Raw genomic sequence first — 20826 nt, forward strand, 5'->3', positions numbered from 1 at the left:
AAGCCTTCAAGTCTTCCTTTACTAACGCCCCATTTGACGGTGCCACTCTTTTTGGCCCCAAAGTAAAGGAGACCCTTACCCGGTGTGAGCAGGAGGGAAAGACTCTGCTGTCGGAGTCCGTTTTTCCACCCCAACCAGACCGTACCCCAAAGGGCAACGTGGTGGAAAAATGTGGTTTCGAAAACCCCAAGGATCTTTCCCAGGCACACAGGGTGATGCCCTTCTAGAGGCAGAGGAGGGGCAGAGGTGGAAGACGCCGCCCTGGCGGCAGAGGGGGTCCGCAGAATCAAGGTGACAGGGATACACTCCCTGGTAAACCTTTCCAGCACTCCTGAGAGGAGGCCTGACTGTCCTGCTCTGGAGGCAGTCGGGGGTCGCTTAGCTTTATACCCTCAGGCCTGGCAAAACATAACTACAGACAAGTGGGTAAAAAGTGTGGTTACCAGAGGTTACAATATACCATTTCTTTCCCATCCCATTCCAAAGAAAAGTCTCCCAGATGTACCGCCCCATCTGCGAGAGCCAGCAGCTATAGAAATTTCAAAGCTGCTAGAAAAAAAGAGTCATCCAACCAGTCCCAGCAGACCAGAAAGGATTCGGGACTTACTCAAGGTTCTTTTTAGTTCCAAAGAAAACAGGGGACTGGAGGCCCATTCTGGACCTAAGCGACCTCAATACCTTCGTCAAGAAAGAAAAGTTCAATGGTCACGCTTCAATCGATCCTTCCATTCTTACAGAAGGACGACTGGATGTGCTCAATAGATCTGAAGGATGCATACTACCACATCAAAATGGCCAGGGCATCCAGAGATCATTTGCGCTTCCGGCTGGGTGCCAGTCACTTTCAGTTTCGAGCCCTGCCCTTTGGTCTGACCTCAGCCCCCAGGGTCTTCACCAAATGCATGGCAGTGGTAGCATCTCACTTGAGACGCCAAGGATTCCAGGTGTTTCCGTGATCTGGACGACTGGCTCCTTTCTGCCACCACCCAGCCAACTAGTACAGGCCAAAGACTATACTCTTCAACTGTGTATTCACCTAGGAATTTCCGTAAACTTCGAAAATCCTTACTACAGCCATCACAGAGTATCTTATTCATAGGAGCGAATTAAATACACATCAGTTAATTCTAAGACTTCCTCCAGAAAGGATACTTTCACTTCAGACTCACATACGTCTTCTTCTCTTGTCCAGGAAATCCCCAGCAAAACTAGTACTGAAGGTTTTGGGACTCATGTCAGCTTCTCTTATTGCAATACCCTTGGGAAGACTGCACATGAGAGTCCTACAATGGCTACTGTTTGCACAATGGTCGTTCCAACAACTACCTCTAACACACGAGATTCTTATAATGAACACATGCAAAACACACCTAAACTGGTGGCTTCAGACGTGCAACCTTTCCAAGGGGAGACCATTTGTGCTACCCACGCCTACAGTTACGGTGACCACGGACGCTTCCCTGATAGGGTGGGGGGGGCATCAGTCCAAGGCGAATGGACCAATTTAGAGTACAATCTGCACATCAATGTTCTAGAGTTGAGGGCAGTGTTTCTAGCGTTGCAACACTTTGCTCCCCTTCTTCCTCTGGGAACTATTGCAGTTCAGACGGACAACATGTCGGTAGTCTGGTACATAAACAAGCAAGGGGGAACCAAGTCCTATCAGCTATGCAGAGAGGCCATGAGAATCTGGCAATGGGCGGAGTCCACGGGTCGCTTTCTGATAGCAACGCACATCCCGGGGTCATCCAACGTCATAGCCGACAGGCTGAGCAGAGCAATACTGTTACCGCATCTAGTGGTCCCTAAACAGTCAGTTGCGAAAAAGATTTTTCGACGGGGCCAGCCTTCCTGCGATCTGTTTGCCTCCAATGAACGCCAAATGCAGGAGCTACTTTGCCCTATTACCCTCCAGGGAAGTCCCCAGGGATGCACTGATTCACGATTGGCCCCGGGACTCCTGTACGCATTTCCTCCCTTCCCTGATATCAAAGTTTCTCCAGAAAGCCAAAACCTACACAGGACAATAATCCTCATTGCCCCATTCTGGCCTCGTCAAATTTGGTTTCCTTCCTCATGACACACTGCATTCGGGGACCCTGGATCCTGGACCCAGAGCCAGATCTATTGACTCACTCCAGGGGCTCCCACCCTCGCTCTTCTCCCTCCATCTAGCAGCTTGGCTGCTCCAATTCCCAACTTAGCCAGGTCTGATCTTCTTTCGCCTGCAGTTCAGAATATTTTAGTGGCTTCTCATAAAGCTTCCACTACTAAAACATATACTAGTAAATGGAAGCGCTTTGTATTCTGGGCAATACACAGCAAGTGGACCCTGTCATAGCTCCTTTGAATAAAATATTAGAGTTTTAACAGAATTGTTCCATCAGGGTGCTTCTCCTGCCACATTAAGAGTTCAATTGGCTGCCATTTCTAATTTCCATGTGGAAGAATGTGGGGCTCCTGTTATGGCCCACAGACTTTGTAAAGCCTTTTAAAAGGGCTTTTCATATTAGACCACCAATTAGATCTCCTACGCCACCTTGGAGTCTAAACTTATTGTTATCTAAGTTAATGCTGCCCCTTTGAACCAGCCTCCTCTTGCCCATTGAAATTTTTGTCATGGAAGACTCTCTTTTGGTAGCCATTACATCCGCTAGGCGAGTATCTGAACTTCAAGCTCTCCATTAAGCACCCTTATTTGATCTTTCACTCTGACAGAGTTTCTCTTCGCACTAATTCATCCTTCCTTCCTAAAGTTTGTTCTATTAATAATATTAATCAGTCCATTGAATTACCCACTTTCTTCAAGAATCACTCCAATAAAATGGAGTATATGTTGCACAAATTAGATGTTCACAGACAGCTAAGGTTTTACTTGGATAGAACAAAGATCACAGAAAATCTGATCAACTTTTGTAGCCTTTGCTGATAACAGGAAAGGAGTACCGTTACCAAAAGAACTCTTTCTAAGTGGTTAACTGATTGTATCATCTATGTCTATGATTCTTCAAATCAAACTCTTTTGCACAAACCCAAAGGACATTCCACAAGGTCAGTGTCTACATCCCTGGCTCATGCAGCCCGCCTACCACTAGACGCTATTTCAGCGGCTGCTACTTGGTCTAAGCCACATACATTCATTTCTCATTATAAGGTAGACAAAGTTTCTAGGGACAGGGCAACCTTTGGTTCCACTGTGCTCAAGAACGTCCTTCCGTGAGTTCCTCAGGAACAAGGAGCTAGGACGCTACCCATGTGTAAGAACAAACGGCGAGATTGAACACTATCACATATAGAAGTTATGTCCTTACCATAACGTTCCATGTGGAGTGTTCATCTCGCCTTTGTTGTTACATTCCCACCCTCCCGCCCTTAGGAAGAACGTTCAGTTTGGTGCCTGGTCTGGGGCATTATGCTTCTGCATTGCAGTTGTTGTGTATATAGTTGACATGTATATATATGTGTGTATATGTATATATATATATAGACTCTTAGTTTTTGTGCATATGGGATATTGGCATGAGTGTGCTCTCTCTGACTACTGGTTTGCTTGCAAACTAGATCTGAGGTAAAGGCAGAGGGGGATTGTGGGTATTAGGTTGTCTCGAGCTTCTTCTCGATGCAGAGCTTGCAAGCGGCCGACACGGAGCCGAGGATCGGCTCCGAACCCATGTGTAAGAACAAAGGCGAGATGAACACTCCACATGGAACGTTATGGTAAGGACATAACTTCTATTTGCTGCTGTTTATACTCCTTATAATTGCTTGTAATTGATTTGTGGAGCTTTTCTCCCAGGGCCTCCACTGAAAATGGACATGTAAACAGTCGGACTCTCCTGGTCAACAAATGTAAAATAAAATAACTAAATAAAAAATTATGTATCTGATCAACCTGCCATGTTACTTGCAGTGTACAGTAAACTCTGTTAACCAGAACTTAAGCAGCCAGATAAAGAAAAATCTAAGAAATACAGTATAGTATGAACAATTCAGTTTTTCATGTGTTGCACTTTCTTTTTCCCCCTGCAGAAACATACCTTACATTTTTAGAGTTTGAGTTTTAAAAAGGAAGATACAAATAAAGTCCCTCTCTCCCCATCCAGAGAACAAGTTCAAACCAAGCAAGTCAAATCGCTAAAATGTCAACATTCGCTCCATAGTCAGTTTGCATCAGATTGCACATTCTCTCTCCAATCTTACACAGGCACACAGTCTCTTCAGCTTTCATACATGCACTCACTCACTCACTCTTTCTCTCCCCGATTTCTCACACACACTCTGTTCAGCTTTCATGCATCTCTCCGATCTCTCACACACTTTCGCTTCTGCTTTCATACATGCATTCACTGTTTCTCTCTCTAATCTCACATACACAACACACACACACACACACACACACACACACACACACACACACACACACACACACACACACACACACACACACACTTTTTAGCTTTCATACATCTCTCCAAGCTCTCACACACAGATGTTCTTCTTTCATTCATGCATTCACTCTCTTCACTCTCTCTCTGTCTGTTCAGTTTATTCAGTTCCAATCCAGTCACCATGCCACTGAAAACTGTTTTGCGGAAATAAGGAACCGTTCCATTCTAGCGGAAATATGTTTAAAATATTATTATTCCAGCCAGGCTTTTAATTACTGTATTTCAATATTAAAATCAAATCAATACAGTGTTTATGGTATAGGGTACAGTATTTGTCAGGTCTATTTTTAATAGTAACTCTCAAGCAGCCAGAAACTACACTAATACGGCATCTACCAATCCCCATGGATGCCGGTTAACTGAGAATTTACTGTTTTTTTGTATGTCCTTGATAAAGCAAGCACCTAGCATTAAGGGCTGGAAGACTGAAACACAAAGTCATCCAAATGTGGGAGGTAGTAGTCTAGTTGTAGTCTAATTCTGTTTTGATGTAATTAGGATATTATTACTTGCATAAACCACTTTGTGTTTGTTGTAATGGATCGGAAGAAGAAAGTTCAGTGTTTTCTGGTATGAAAATAAATGTACAGGATGAATTCAATGTAGCTGTTCATTTTAATCATGGGTTTTACAATAAAGTATATATTTTCTTTTATTAAGAAACAAGGAAGTTGTGAAGTATCTGTTGCACCAAGGAGCAAATGTAAATTTGCGGGCAAAGAATGGGTACACGGCCTTTGACTTGGTTATGCTGCTTAACGATCCAGGTTAGTACTTAAAATCACTTTGGCAAGTTTCAAACAACTTGAAATTAAAATGTTTTTTGTTTAACTTTGCTTTTTTTTTTTAAACAAATTTTTATTATAGTAGGTATTACATGTACTGTTTATGTTTTACATTAAAAGAATTCATAGGATCATAGGCGGTTACTAGGCTATTGGCCCTGAGACCCTTGTAAGCCTAGCCAAGAATTTAGCCCATGTTTAGATAAGTTAGCACCCGATGCTCCTATCCAGAAGGGACATGGGTGGAATTCCAGGGGTGTATTTTCTGTCTCCCATCCAGTTATCTAGGTTGCGCTTAAAAAGGGGTAAAGAGGTACTCTGCTTGACGTGGAGAGGGAGTCTATTTCACAGATGGGAGAGTCTTTGGGACACACATCTATCCCGCCAACAAGTCCTGTTGATGTCACAGACTAGGTTGAGGCTGCGCATTATGGTTACTCGAGTGGAGCTTGACTTGCGAACATGCAGCAGTTCTATCAAGGCAGGGTCTGTGATCACCTTGTATACCAGACAAAGGTCACCTCTTAAGGAGTCTGTATGAAACTGAGTAGAGAAATAGGACTTTTTAGCCTGTGTATGTTAGATGTTTGAGGCCCTGGATTCTCATGGTGAGGAACCTCTGTGGTCTTTCCAGCTGCTGCATGCGCTTTGCGAGGTACATGCCGAAAGGGGAGTTGTACTCAATAATGGGCCTTATAAGGGAAGAATACAGGGATGTTATGACCTCCTTGTCCCTGGATGAGATACCCTTACTTATGAGGTGAGCTATGTAGAAGGCTTTCCATACAACAGAAGCAACATGATGGTGTAAAGTCAGGTTGCTATCAACCTGGGTGCCCAAATCCATTACGACTGATTGGGGGCTTAGGACATTGTTATTAATGTGATAATTTGTGGGGACATCACTCTTCCCAAAGGGGAAGATGATGATGTATTTTTTGATGTTCAGCTTGAGGCCATGTTTCTGGCACCAATCATTTGTCTGAGTGAGACCCACTTCAAGGATGTCCACATCACTAGGGGAATTGATGACAGCACCTAGCTTGCAGTCATCTGCAAACTTGGTCAGCCATAGCCCACTAGTTTTGGCCTGCACCTCAGAAAAGTATATTCCAAATAGCAGATGCCCCAAGACCGAACCCTGGGTTACGCAGCTTGCTATGGGTCTACTCCTTGAGGTGACTTTCCCCATTTTGACTAGGTGGGTTCTATCAGCGAGCAGTTTTGCTTACCCATCAGGTAACATATGGATTGATGCCTAGTTGAGAGAGTTTATCTATTATGCCTGAGTGGGGAATAGTGTTGAAGCATTTGGCCAGGTCAAGAAGGCAGTGTGCACCGTCTTCCCCTTGTCCATGGCTTTGGTGACTGTCTCAAAAAGTCGATCAAACTTAACACACATGACTTACCCATGATGAACCCAAACTCTGTGGAATCGAGTGTTTGGAGATTGCCAATGTCCTTGTTAATGAGGTCCATGATAATCTGTTCCATGGCCTTGCAGATCAGGCTAGTTAGGCTGATGGGTCTATAATTTCCTGGATCTGTAGATGCTCCACCTTTGTGCAGAGGGATGACAGTGGCTGCCTTCACTCAGCTGGGATGAAGCCAGTACTCAAACTTTTTTTGAATAGGGAGCCTTATGGTGCTGCAAGTTCTTGCCTGAGTTCACGTAGGATGCAGCCTGTGATATTATCAGGTCCCGTGGAAGCTATATTTTTTGCCTTTGAGAGAGCAGTGATGACCTGTTCTCTAGATACAAAGGGAAGGAGTCGGGTAATGGGGATGTCCTGATTTACTGATGAGGGGACAGAGGGATGAAGTTTTTGCTGAATCTGTCAGCCAGCAAGTTTGCTATATCTATGGCATTTGTATATGTGGTGTTCTTGACCACCAGTTCTGAACAGATCTGGGTGCTTCCTTTGAGGTTGCGGACATATGTGAAGAAGGCCTTATTATTGTCTCTAGTAGATGTGGCCAATTTGGACTCTTAAGTTTGCTTTGGAGGATTTCACTAGTGCTCTTATTTGCTTGTTCAGGCTGAGGAGACATTGCTTCCAGTTGGGCACCTGCTCCTTCTTGGTGTTGGACAGCAATTTTTTCCTTTTGTTATAGAGTTTATTTATTGCAAATGTCCACCAGACAGGTTTACTCTTCCTTGTGGAGGATGATTTACTCCTGTCAGGTATTCCTGATTCCATGCATCTATATAAATGCTCGTATAGTGCTTTGGTGTAGTTTTGGATATTGGTGCCAGTTCCTACATTGGGGGAGGGGCTGTGAAGCTGTTTATACCATCCGTCAGGAGGCTGTAATTAGCTTTGGAGAAGTTTTTATGTCTGACCTTAGCCAGAAGGGGGTTGGGGGAGATGGTGACTTCAAAAGTGACTGCATTATGGTTGGATCTTACCAGGTATGATGATACTGTAGTGATGCTGCAGTGGTTACTTATGTTGGTTAATACCAAGTCCAAGATGTTATCACCTCTTGTGGAGGTATCGACTAGCTGTTCCAAGGCATTTCCATTGATAAAATCGAGGAATCTCTGGGCATTTGTGTTCTGGCATGAGTAGTTCTTCCAGTCTGTGTTTGGGTAGTTAAAGTCATCCAGGATCAGGGTAAAGGGTTGACTGTTTATAGAGTCGAACAGGTCCAGTTAGGCTGATTGGGCATCTTGAGTCAGATTTGGGGGCCGGTAGCTAGCTATGATTTGAATTGGGATCTTATCAGTGGTTAAATGCACCTGGAGTGTCTCCTGTGCATCATACTGTTTGACCAGCCTGGAGGTGTGTTTGTCTTTAATGTATATTGAAACTCCACCTCCTTTGGCTTTACTACCCACAGTTTGGTGTCTGAATGTGTGATAGGATGAATAACCAGGTAAGGCTGGGGTGCTCTCTGCAGCTTTGAACCAGGTTTCTGTGACTGCACAGATGTCAGCATTTTCCAGGGTTAAGAATGCTTGCAATGAGTGCAGTCTGATGTCTAGACTCCTAGCATTTAGCAGCATGACCTTTAATTTGTGTTTTGTTGAATTTTTTATGTTGGTAGTTTTAACCTCGTCACTTTTCCTGAAAAAGGCACTATGAGGGAGGCAAGAGCCTTTGCCAGAAGGCTGAAGCCCAGGTGAGACAGATGCAGGCCATCTCTGGCAAAACATTGTGGTCTGTCGATCATATCTTCCCAGGCTGTCAGGTACTGGATCCCCCTCAAGTGACAGCAGAACGTAAGCCAATTGTTAGTCAGTCATTTTCTGTTTATATTGAGGCATCATTCTGGGTGATGGCAGAATGCTGTTTAAGGCTAGGGACATAGTTGCCTGGGACACATAATCAGCGAGCTCAATCATGTCTCTCTTCATATAGTCCAGGGAGATATGTCTCAAGTCAGTCACGCCAACATGGACTATGACAGAGTCATAACAGTACCTGTTGTTGAGAGACTTGAGTGCATTAAGAATCTTATGCATTTTAAGGAAATTGTTGTATGGGAAGGGGATGGAAAACCCGCTGGCATAAGGAAGGAGTATTCAGAATATTGTGCACGTACTTACATGCTTCAGTTTCTTTAAATTTCATTTATTTCACATTCAGAATCAGGGATTCAGTAAAATTTGGGCTATGTGATGAATTCTCTTTCATGCGAAACATGCACTACCACACTGATTGCATTGTAGGATTGTTCTGCATTCCTAATTCCTTTTTCCAAAATTCAGTATTTTTTGGAAATAAAATTTGTGTATGCGCAGTCTCCTTTTCTAACCACAAATTTAGAGACTAAGGTTTTGAGCGTGACTGTATTATATTTCTTTATGTGCTGTTTCTTCAGCAACTGAGTTTGGTTGTTTAAGATTGGTCTTCTTTTATGTGTGCCTAGAGGCACCTGATTTAAGGTGTGCATGTGTGTCTACATTTTTTTTCTATTACAGTGTGTTTTAGTCTTGGTATTTACCACTGTTTAATGTTGACTGCAAGTACTTGGGATCTAATACATGGTATACCTGCTTTCTGGAATGCAAGATCAAGTGTACTGCACGAATGTTGATGAGTCTATAGTTTTGCTGTTACATTAAGTATGAGCTTATTTTGTTTGAGATGTGAAGGAATAACAGCTGTAATGTATAAATGGAACATACAGATCTATTGAGTTAGTCCACTTTACTCGATTCAACCTGATAACCAAGCTGTCGATAATGATTTAGTCTTTGGTAAAAAAAAAAATGTATGGAATACAGAAACTATAGATGCAGAAGTGGGTAACACAGAAGAAAACAGTGCTGTTGTGTGCAATCAGTAATGATTCCGAAGTAAATGAATAAATCATCTGAAGTTAAAGCAGATGTAAAGCACCTTGTGGCTTAAAGAACCCAAATCAGCAAGTGTTTGCATGACAATAAGTTTAAAGAACATGTACAAACAAACCACTGATTTATTATTTATTTATTTATTTAATGGTGTCATCTCTAAGTTCACCTAAAATGAATGCAGCGTTTACTGCACAGTTAAGTAACAGGCATTATCCATACCTCTCAACCTCTTAGAAAAAGAAATCTGGACAAAGGCATAAAGAAAGCTGGGACAAATGCCCCAAAATAGGGACAATTTTTAAATGTTGCTGTTACAAACTAATACAGTTGATAGAATAACAGGTTTTACATCAGGTGTCTGTTAAACATCACATAGCACATACCAGAAAGAAGAGCAATGGAAGTTTTTCAGTTCCCTGACCAAAATGCCCCATCTGCACAAAGCACAAAAATTAAGAAAATAGGCCAGAGGCCTAGTGGGACAAACATTAAAGAACATGTCAAATGTAGTTTCAGTTCTAGCCGAAGAGTCTGGTTTATTTGAATGTTTAAATAATGTTAATGCTGAAATGGACACACGTCCTTAGTGGAATTTCCCTTTAGCAGTCTTCATATATCTGACAAGAATGTGCACTGTCTTCTGTAAGCATATTGTGGATAATTTGGGTCTATCTAACAGGGGACTCTACCACTATTAGCTTTGGCAACGTCACCGTTAATAGTGCAAGATATTTTAAAACATGGGCATCCCTACTCTGTTCTTCTTTCCCCTTTCCTAACCTTGTTTGACTTTGTGTGCCTTTCTTTTAGGAAGCTTTACATTTTGATTTGTGCCACAGTTCACTCTTTAACTTCCTTTGCTGAAGCTGCACAGAGCCGTGTTTTAAATGACAAATACCCTGACTGTGTCTGTAGTTTGGGACCTGTAATGGTAATTCCTGTTAACGTTCTGCAGATGTAATTCTGCTATTGTTAAGTGTGAATTCCAGGGTTTATTATCTTCTGGAGAACATGTGTTTACCTTAGAGGTCAGTCTTTCTCACTGTGAAAAGAAGCAATGAAAAACCTGCAGAACGTAATGGAGCCACTCATATCAGCAGTAGAAAGAAAAGGCCCGTCTTTTCCATGTGGAGAATTGTGAGCTTTCTTTGACTTTGCTGTTTGTCTTTCACTTTCCACTAACGTGTCTCCCTGCCATTGTTCAGATGTCCTTCCATTCACTGCTGCAGTATTCTTATCACATGGGATTTAGCCCGCAAGGCAACCTGACATCTGGACAGTATATCAAAGCCTTTAGGTTGCTGTAGGGTATGCTGTACGTCACTCTCCTCTCATAGCGTAGGGCATAAAAGGGACATAACCTCCTCAGAACTTCTTGCTGCCAGTCCGAACGTCATCCTTTGATTGTCGGCCTGATCGCCCGAGTCTGTGTTGTGTTGCACTGGTGTACCTTGGCTCAGGTAAGTGCCATGTTGGGGTGTTTTCACTTGTTTTTAGTTGCTTTCTTTATATTTGTGATTAATGTCATCCAGTAGGGGAACATGCAATTGTGGGAGACAAATTCCCCATAAGGATCACCACAGCCAATGTTTGTTTTGCTTGGGGGCCACGCATGACCATAGGTTTTGCAGTATTTGTCCGGCATTTGCCTCTTTTATTCTGACAAACCTGCCCCTCTTTGACATTTTACCCCCCACCCTTGGTCAGATTCCCCTTGTCTCTTCAGCTCTCCCTCTTTATTCTAAGCTGGCAACTCATCACCTCAGATTCTTGCGTTCTGTCCATCATCCATCAGGCTTACTTCATGGTGTGGAAGTCTCTCCCTTCTTTTTCAGGGATTCCTCAACCTCCTTGAGAAAACTTCCTTATTTCTCAGAGGTTCTTGGGCCCCTGCTGGTGAAGGGAACTATTCAGCCTGTCCTCCTTCCCAAGTAGGGCAGGGATTCTACTCCAGAATGTTTCTGGTTTCTTGAAAGGAGGGCACTTGGGGACCTGTTCTGGATACCTCTTTGCTCAACACCTTTCTCAAGGTTCATTCTTTTATTTATTTTCAGTTTGATTACCGGGAAGTCCACTGGGCCAGAACGTGCCCATTTTCAGTGGAGGCCCGGGGAGAAAAGCTCCATAAGCAATATGATACATTAAAGGTTACATAATGTTAAAGGTAAAAATACATGTATAAAAATTCATACAGTCAGGAAAAGCAAATGCATAACATGTACATCATAAACACAATTAAAGATAATTAAGAACACAGTTTACAGGTATTTCCATTCAGAGCAGCAAGCTTCAATTGTCTGTAATATAAGGATCTGAGGTTACTTGATATTTACAATATTTATATACTTGGAGTCAAGAGAGAGAGATTGCTTAATCCGGGAATGTTAGCTTAAGTTTGTTTTAGGAGAATAGAAAATAATAGTTTGAGGGTAGCGTGGAGCAAGGAGTATAGAGAGCTCAATGGGGAAATTCCCTTGAATTTACATAGGGTGAAAGCAGGAACATTTCCGTTTAGAAGACAGGTATGAGAAACGTTGGGTCTTGAAGGATTCTGAGTTTGGTATAGTCCTAAGTGAAGGAGGGAGAAAGTTCCATTTCTTGCCTAGAGAGAAAGAGAGAAGGAGCTGGCCTGCAGGACGTTTGGGTTTGTGGATAGAGATTACATTTTGGTGTTCAGATCGCAGACATCTATTTGGGATATATGGAGGAAGGATGTTTGTTAAGGCTGGGCATTTATCTGGGTAGAATATTAATTTGTGAGCTGTGGTTAGTTGGAGATAGTCTAGGTGGTTAGAGAGTTCTAGCCAGTTCAAAGATTGTAGGGTAAGGCAGTGGTGAATAGAGGTTTTGGATTTAGTTGCAAATTTAGAGATCTTATTATAGCAAATTTCGAGTTTAGAGGTGTTGGAAAAAGACAGGTTAGTTAGAAGAGGGGCTCCATATAGTAAATAAGGTAGAAGGTAGGTAGTTGCTAAGGTATGCCTAGAGGAGTTGGAGAGAAAGCGGTTATTCCTATAGAGCATACCTAGCTTTTGGTGGGTTTTCTTTGTTTTGTTGTATGTGTTTATCGAATTTAAGGTGTTCGTCTATGGTAATGCCAAGGAGTTTTGCAGAAGGGACCACTTCTATAGCAGTGTTGGTTTGGCTTAGGACTTTGAAAGCATTTTTGTCAAAAGAGAAAGCCCTGGAGGGAGGGAAAAGAAGTATTTTAGATTTATTAGAGTTGAGAGAGAGATGGTTTTGGTGCATCCAGTTCTCAGTAGTGGAAAAAGCTATTTGGGTTTTAGTCAGTAGTTCAGGAAGGTTAGAGGGGGCACAGACTAAAGTAGAGTCATCAGTGTATTGGATAACTGTTGTGTCAGGGATGACAGTGTGAAGGTTATTTATGAAGATGTTGAAAAGCATGGTCCATGGATGGAGGAGGTAGAGTTCTTCCATCTGACAGTTTGAGATCTATCTGTTAGGTAACTGGAGAACCCAGGATAGAGTATCAGGGGAGAGATGAAAGAGAAGGTGTTTATGGAAGATGGTGTCAAAAGCTTTAGAAGGATCTAGTAGTACTGTGGATACTAGTAGTCCAGAATCTCGGGCTCGATTAACTGTTTCTAAGAAGGATAGTAAGGCAGTAATGGTGCTGTGGCCAGGGCGGAGGCCGTGTTGGGTGGGTGTTAGGAGGTGGTTCTGAGTTAAGAAAGGCATAAGTTGGTGGACACATTTTTCTAGAATTTTTGATATTGGCAAGAGTAGGGCAATGGGGCGGAAGTTGGAGATATTGGTGTTTTTGCCTACTTTGTGAAGAGGTAGAATGTAGTTTGGGTACATACGACTCTTTTAATGATCTGTTAATTAGGATGCTGATTGGGAGAGCAATACCTTCAGCAGCACATTTGAGGAAGGAGGGAGGATATGTTGTCAGGGGCATTAGAGCATGGCTTTAGTTTGGATAAGAACCTTTTTATAAAAGTGGTTGAAACAGGTTTGAGCTGGAAATTAAGAGGACAGTTATTAGGGTTGTTGGGTGTTGAGGAAAGAGAGTTGGATGGATTATTGTTTGGAAAAGATTTTGTTAGCTTAGCTATGGATTCTGTAAAGATTGTGTTGAAGTGAGAGCTTAGTTCTGTGTCAGTTATACTAGGGTCATGGCAGGCATTATTCCTGGACCCTGGATGGAGTAGGGAATTAACAGAATTGTTTTGGGTTCTTGTTATTGTTGGACTGAAGTTTATTGTAGTAGTTTTTTTTGTCCAAGGTGATTAGTTTTTTTACTTGGTTGCGAAGTTGGATGTATTGGAGAAAGTTAGAAGACATTTTATTTTTCTAGTAGAGCTTCCAGGATTTGTCCCTGCGATGCATGATTTGTTTTGTTTCTTTGGACAGCCAAGGAGCAGAATTAGCTTTGACTCGTTTGTTTCTTGGAGGGGCTTAGGAGTTAAAGAGTATTTAGGAAGATAGAGTTAAAATGCTCTACAGCATTGTCAAGGGGAAGAGTATTTAGGATTTGCCAGTTAATATGTTTAAAAATGTTTGAGAAAATTGTGGGGTTGAAGTTGCTGAGATTACGAGTGTGGATGTAATGGTGTTGATATTGGGAGGAGTTGGCCTAGCGATGAATGAAAGCGGGGAGATGGTCACTAATGGTGTCTGGGATAGTGCCAGAGAGAATTATTTTGTTTGGATGGGAGACTAGGATCCAGTCAATGATGGATCCTGGGGTGTGGTTTTTGTTAGGACGGGTGGTAGAGTTGATTACTTGGGTGAAGTTGTAGAGGTTAATGAATAGGGAGGGGGAAGGCGAGTTGATTTTACTCCAACAAATATTAACATCGCCTAGAATGTAGGTTTCAAATTTTATTTCAGTTGAGGCCCATTAAAGAATATTTTCAAGGGAAGAGATGTCGCCTGGGGAGATATATAGGGAAATAATGCAGATATTCTTATGTTTATTTAATCGTAGGAGACTAGCTGTTAGTTCAGAATTTTTGAAAAATTACTTTCACACTGTGGGTTCTATCTGTAAGCCAGTTTGCAACCCACCTAGTGATATAGGGTTTGATGCCTAGCTTAGTGAGTTTTTCTATGATTCCTGAGTTGGGGAATGGTATCAAAGGCCTTGGCCAGATCAAGGTAGGCTGTATGAATCACCTTGCCTTCATCCACAGCTCTGGTGACTGACTCAAAGAAGTCGACCAAGTTTAACAGGCATGATCTCCCCTTCACAAAACCAAACTGTGTTGGATCCAGAGTATGGAGATTCCCTACACCCTTGTTTATTAGGTCCATGAAGATGCGTTCCATAGCGCTGCATTATCAGGCTAATTGGGCGATAATTCCTGTGGTCTGTAGTCGCTCCTCCTTTGTGGAGAGGGATGACTGTAGCACTGTGCCATTCGGTAGGGACAAAGCCTGAGGTGAGGCTGTGATTGAACAGGGCACACAGGTGAGGTTCCAGCTCACTCTCTAGTTCATGTAGAACACAGCCAGGGATATTGTCAGATCCCATAGAAGCTGTATTCTTGGCCTTGGACAGTGCTGTTTTAACCTGTGCAGCAGTAATACCGGGTGCCTGGCAATCTACTGGTATTGTGATTGGTCCTTTGGTGGGGGAGAGAGGGGTAAAGTTAGCACAGAATCTGTCAACCAGTATATTTGCAGTATCTGTTGGCTCTGTATAGGAGGTACCATTGTGCTGTAGCTCAGAGCAAATCTGGGTATTGCCGTGGAGATTCTTTACATAACTATAGAAGGCCTTGTGGTTGTCTTTACTATCTGCTGCAATTCTATTTTCATACTTAGCTTTAGAGGATTTGATGAGGGATCTCAACCTTTTGTTGAGGCTGATAAGGGAGTTTTTCCAATCTTGGGACTTCGCCTTATTCCGCATCTGTTTCCTCCTTCTGTTGTAGAGTTTGTTTATGGCAGGGGGCCACCAGATTGGCTTCATTTTTTTGAGGAGAGCATCTTAGTTCTATTGGGTATGGCAAGATCCATGCATTTGTGTATGTGTTTGTACAGTGCTTTGGTGTATGATTTGGTCATGCAACTATTCTCTATTTGCATGGGTGCCGTGAAGTTAGCCACCTGTGTTTTTAGGAGACCAAAGTTAGCTTTGGAGAAGTTTTTCATGGTGGTTACCTTTGAGGGGGGGGGTGTGGATTTCCAAGGTGATTAGTTTGTGGTCAGATCTAACCAGGGAGGAGTTAACTATTGGTGTAGAGCAACGGTCGCCCATGTTAGTAATGACCAGGTCAAGGATGTTGCTACATCTAGTGGGAGTAAGAACGAGCTGGTCCAGAGCATTGGAATTAATGAATTCCAGAAAGCATTGGGCAAGTGTATTGGTACATGAGTAGTTTTCCCAGTTAAATAGAGGGGTAGTTGAAGTCGCCCAGTATGAGAGTGTTAGGTTGGACCCAATATTTTCCAGGGTGCTTAGGAATGTGGAGTGTGAGTCTTAGGACATGGTTAGGGACCTGTAGCATGCTATGACCTGATTCGCTGTCTTACCCAATGTTAGTTACACCTGAAGTATCTCTGATGCTTTATGTTGGGCTACCAGTCTGGAGGTGTGTGCATCCTTTATGAATATGGAAACACCACCACCTTTGGAGCTTCGGTCCAAGTTCTGGGGCTGAAAGGTGTGGAATGAGTTATTGCCTGGTAGTGCAGGGGTGCTTTCTGCTGCCTTGAACCAGGTCTCTGTTACAGCACAAGTGTTGATATTCTCCATTTTAAGGAGTGCTTCAAGTGCATTTTGAGATTTAGACTTTAGCATTGAGCAGCCTGACTCTCATGTTGCATTTGTTTGTGGCTGTTATGGTGGTAAATTGGTCTTTGGAGCATCCCCTAAAAAGGGCACTATAGGGGCAAGAGCCTTGGCCAGTATCCGGAAGCCCAGGGGTGACAGATGCAGGCTATCTCTGGCAAAGCATTGAGGTCTGTCAGTCATGTCATTCCAGGCAGACAGATACTGGATCCCTTTAGAATGACATGAGAAACTTAGCCAGTTGTTGAAATCAATCATTTTCTGCTTGTACTGTGGTATCATTCTGGGTGATGTTAGGATGCTGCTCAGGGCTAGGGTCATGCCTGCCTGGGCTACATATTCCAGGAGTTCCTCCATGTCTCTTTTCATGTAGTCCGAGGAGGTACGTTTTGAATCATTTATGTACAATGACTGAGTCATATCTGTACCTGTTGTTGAGAGACCTGACTGTTTGCGTTATGTGGCGGATCCTGGTACCTGACAGGCAGCTGAATGTTACTTTCTCCTTATTCAACCTAGTGGGTGGGATATCAGTGTGCCTCACTATCAAGTCACCTATGACTAGTGTGTTGGGCATGCTGTTTTGCCTTAGGGGCTTTGGTTGAGTGGCACACTGTTTAGTACAGTTGTGTCTCATCATTAGTGTTGTGTTGTGGTGGTCGGGTGCGTTTCTGTCTTGGAGGTCTCTACAGTTTTTGTAGATTTGTATTGAGAGCCTCCACGAAGGTGGGTGTGTGGTTTGTGGTTTTATGTGAAGGCAGTGCTGGTGTGTGTTTTGGAGGCCTATGTGTTCCATGTGGTGTGGTGCAAGTGTTGACCTTCACCTCTATTTTGGTCTTGGCTGGGGAGTGCGTGGCTTCCACTTTGGATATATAAGTGCATCTGTCACAAGTCTGAGTGTTGGGAGGTAAGAGGAGAGAGTTGTCACTGTACATGAGGCAGTTGCTACATTGCCTCAGGATGCCCAAATTCACCAGGTTAATAGGAGAAAGCACAGGGAACTGACATTTAGACATGCCTGGAGGGGTGGGCATTAATAAATACTGGAGCTGTTTCCTTGTAGAATGTTTAGTGCTGGTAGCTCTTTTATGTGCTTCAGTAATTGCTGCAAGAAGTCTGGTAAAGTGTTAAACTAATAAGCTAGTAAAAGTGCAGGAGAGGAGAGAACTAGCAGATCTAAGGGAAAAATTGAAGAGCAGACTTTGGCACTGCTCTGAAGCTTACAAACAGTCCTGGCTACAGCTAATCTGTATCTGGGCTAGATTTAGTTACAGGAAAGGTGGGAAACAAGTGCAAATGCGGGCTTTTAAACCCGAAAGTAGAAAGAGATGGACCATTCTTATTGGATAAAGGACTGTGTGTTGAGGATGATGGAGGAGCAGATCAGCAGATTGGGACATGCATATAAGTTTGTCCTTCCCAAGTTGAATTGCTGGAATGCTGAACTGTCAAATTGTTACTCAACTGCAAACTCATCGAGTAGCTCCTACAGTGTTCTACATTTTGGGGATGAACCAGTTTGTCACACTGAATAAGTCCTGTTGTCAATGTAACTTGGTACCATCTTTAAGAGGTAGCAGCCAGAACTCCACAGAAGTGAAGTGTTTTGGTGGTCTTCTACGTTACGTGAAACAAATGGTCTTTGGCAAAAATAAGTACCTTAGAAGTGGTGCAGACAGGAGAGTTGGATGGGTTTAATTTTCATATTGAGACAGTACCATAAACCAGTATGTCAGGTGTAGTGCATATTGGGAAATTGAGGACTTGGGTAGTGTATTGAGACTAGGAAAATAAATTTCCTTATAGAAATGCTGAATACCTTTGGGGGCAGTTTTCAGGCAGTAATATTAAATTTAAAAGCTAAACATCTCCATGTAGAGCACTGCAGTACAAAACATGTAAAACTAAATTACCAAGTTCAAAGACGAGGGAGATGAAGTCCTAGAACCCTATAAAACCCAAAATGAAGACTTCAGGTTCGTCAGAGCTATGGTATACAATGGTAATCGCAAGTAGACAGATGGGAGAAGAGTAAAGTCAGGAAAAGGAATGTGGTAACGAAGTTTGTTACTGATGATAGGCGGCACGAAGACCAGGGCACTTCTATGGGCTAGGCTTGTAAAGGCTCCAGGGCCATTAGCCTAGTACACACCTATGAACTGCCCAAACGGCCAATAAACTACAATGTATGAGCCAAAAGCCACTCCTCTTGTGGTAGATAGGCTACCTAGTGCTTACTCCTCCTACTGATAAGCTAGAAGGCTTCCCTCCAACACAGAAAGGCTTGCGGGGCTCAGAAGCTTACCAACAGTTGTGGATACAGCAAATCTGTATCTGGACTAGACTAGTTACAGGAAAGACAGGAAACGAGCTTAGATTTTTTTTTTTTTCAGAAAGCAGCTAAAACAGCACTAAAAATGAAGCAAATACAGTTAAAATAATGCAGTTTATTCAAAATATATTCTGAACTAAATTCATTTGTTGCTTTATTCAACTTTGAACAGTTAAGTGCCAAAAAATACACTTATCAGCTGAGAAGCACACTCAGCACTCAGTCAGAACACAAAGATATATATATATATATATATATATATATATATATATATATATATATATATATATATTTTTTTTTTTGGTTAGTAAAGTGCAAGGGAAGGAAGGAGGAGCTGAAGATAATTCAAGGTTAAGAACCTGAGTGGGTTGGCCTTCTCAGATGTTCTGTCTGTAATAGGTAGAATGAACACTAGACTGGGAGGAGTGTCCCAGATCAAATTTACAGTAAGGGGCAGGCAACGGCAAAGCCACCAGCTATAACTAACACCATGGGAGAAAAACAGTTTCAGAAGAGATCAGGATCAAAAAATCAATGCCAGCAAATATATAAAATAATTTAGTCAGCAAATATATAAAATAATTCAGGCAAAAATTAAGACAATGCAGAACTCTGAAGAGTTAAAGTGCCAAGAATTATATTTATCACCGATTATATTTCCAGATTGTTTGAGAGCACTCAAGTCAGAGCACAAGGAGTTTCTAACAGTGTATCATGTCTCTGTGTCACCTTTATGCTCTACTTCCTGAGTGGGGAGCATACTTGACACATACAGCAAAATCAAGATCTAAAGGCTTTGGTATCCTGTCCTTGGCAGGAGATCCCAAAAGTGAATAATATTGTAATGATAAAGAAAGGATATCTACTGTTATGGTAAAATTTTACACACCTGTACTATCTCTGTCAGGTTCTTAATGTATGGATATTGCCTGGTAAAAAAAAAAACAAGTCCACCATTTCATGGCAGCATATTAAGCTGTTGTGAAGCAGAGATTGAAAAAAAGGTAAATGTTATGTTTTATACACTCGTTAAATGAGGGTTTTCTGTTTAGCGAGCATAAAATTAAACAACAACAAAAAAAAAGCAAATAAAGGAGGGATATTCAGACAGCAAAAGCAAGTAACATCAATTACAATGAAGACAGTATAAAACTGTAATGTCTGGCTTCATTGACTGTAATCTGCATGAATTTACTGAAATATAAAGTGTTCTTGATGGCAGAGCAAGAATGAGACAAAATCAGTGATGATCTTCAAAACGGGGGACAGCTGAGAGGTATGGGGGTGGGTTCAGTGCCTTGCATTGCATATGTATATTTTTTCATTCATTTGATCACAGTACGATGCGAGGCACATTCATTCAAGAGAGTGCTTGTAATTGATTGGCACATTTTTTTGTGTTTGTGTATGTATGTAACGTACGTATGTGTGTTTGTTTTTAATTATAAATCTGTATGACTGTGTGTGTTTTTGCTGACATTACATACTTACATAACTTATGTTATGTAGTCCAATCTCGCCTTCATTCTTATCCCTGGGTTCGGAGCCGAACCTCGCCTCCGACTCGGCCATACTCTAGCTCAAAGTCTTCAATTGGCTCGTGGCTAAGAGGTATCCCATCATGCAACAGGCCCATTCCTCAGATCTCATTTGCCGCTTGTTACGCTCAGACGTGGTCTCGCATTTGCCAGTGGTTAAGTATACTTTTTTCTAAATTTTTGGCTATTTGTTGATCATAAAAAGCTATTTTCATAGCCACTGTGTGTGTCTCTCTTGCGGATTGTATGGCCTTTTCTTTGGCCGTTTTTGGTATCCCGTTCACTCCATTTCTTCCCATGGGCTAGGCCCGTTTCAGTTAGAGGACCTCGTCCTCTCCATTGTTTCTGTGTGGTCTTTTTGTTTTGTTCTTCCTATTACTTGTTAGCTTATTTAGTGTTTTGTCATCTGTTAGTGGATTTATCCTGCCTTTGTTTCCCCCGGGCTAGGCCCATTTAAATTAGAGGACCTAGTCCTCCCTGTAGTTTTTATTCCCGTCGGTTACTAGGCCGTTTTTAGTAAGAGGCTCTAGTTTCCCGCGCAGCGTTTAGGTCTTTTGTGTGAACATGTGGTTTTGCAGCTTGTCCCTGTGTGTGTACTCCTTTATACGGCATGTCTAAGGATTCTAAGGAACACAGGCCTTCAGGCTTTAAAAA

At 42.3% G+C, this 20826-nt stretch overlaps 1 protein-coding gene across 1 annotated transcript in view; it reads left to right on the forward strand.

Annotated features, from left to right (window-relative positions):
• The window catches only part of ANKS6 (ankyrin repeat and sterile alpha motif domain containing 6), a 1232679-nt gene that overhangs the window by 533270 nt on the left and 678583 nt on the right, over positions 1-20826 (forward strand). Inside the window, exon 6 of the mRNA XM_044064590.1 lies at positions 5109-5215. Within this exon, the coding sequence (XP_043920525.1) occupies positions 5109-5215 (107 nt within the window). The remainder of the gene's footprint in view (positions 1-5108; positions 5216-20826) is intronic.

Source organism: Protopterus annectens, chromosome 3.part0 (assembly GCF_019279795.1).
Source record: "Protopterus annectens isolate FY-2018-M chromosome 3.part0, PAN1.0, whole genome shotgun sequence".
NCBI lineage: Eukaryota > Metazoa > Chordata > Ceratodontiformes > Protopteridae > Protopterus > Protopterus annectens.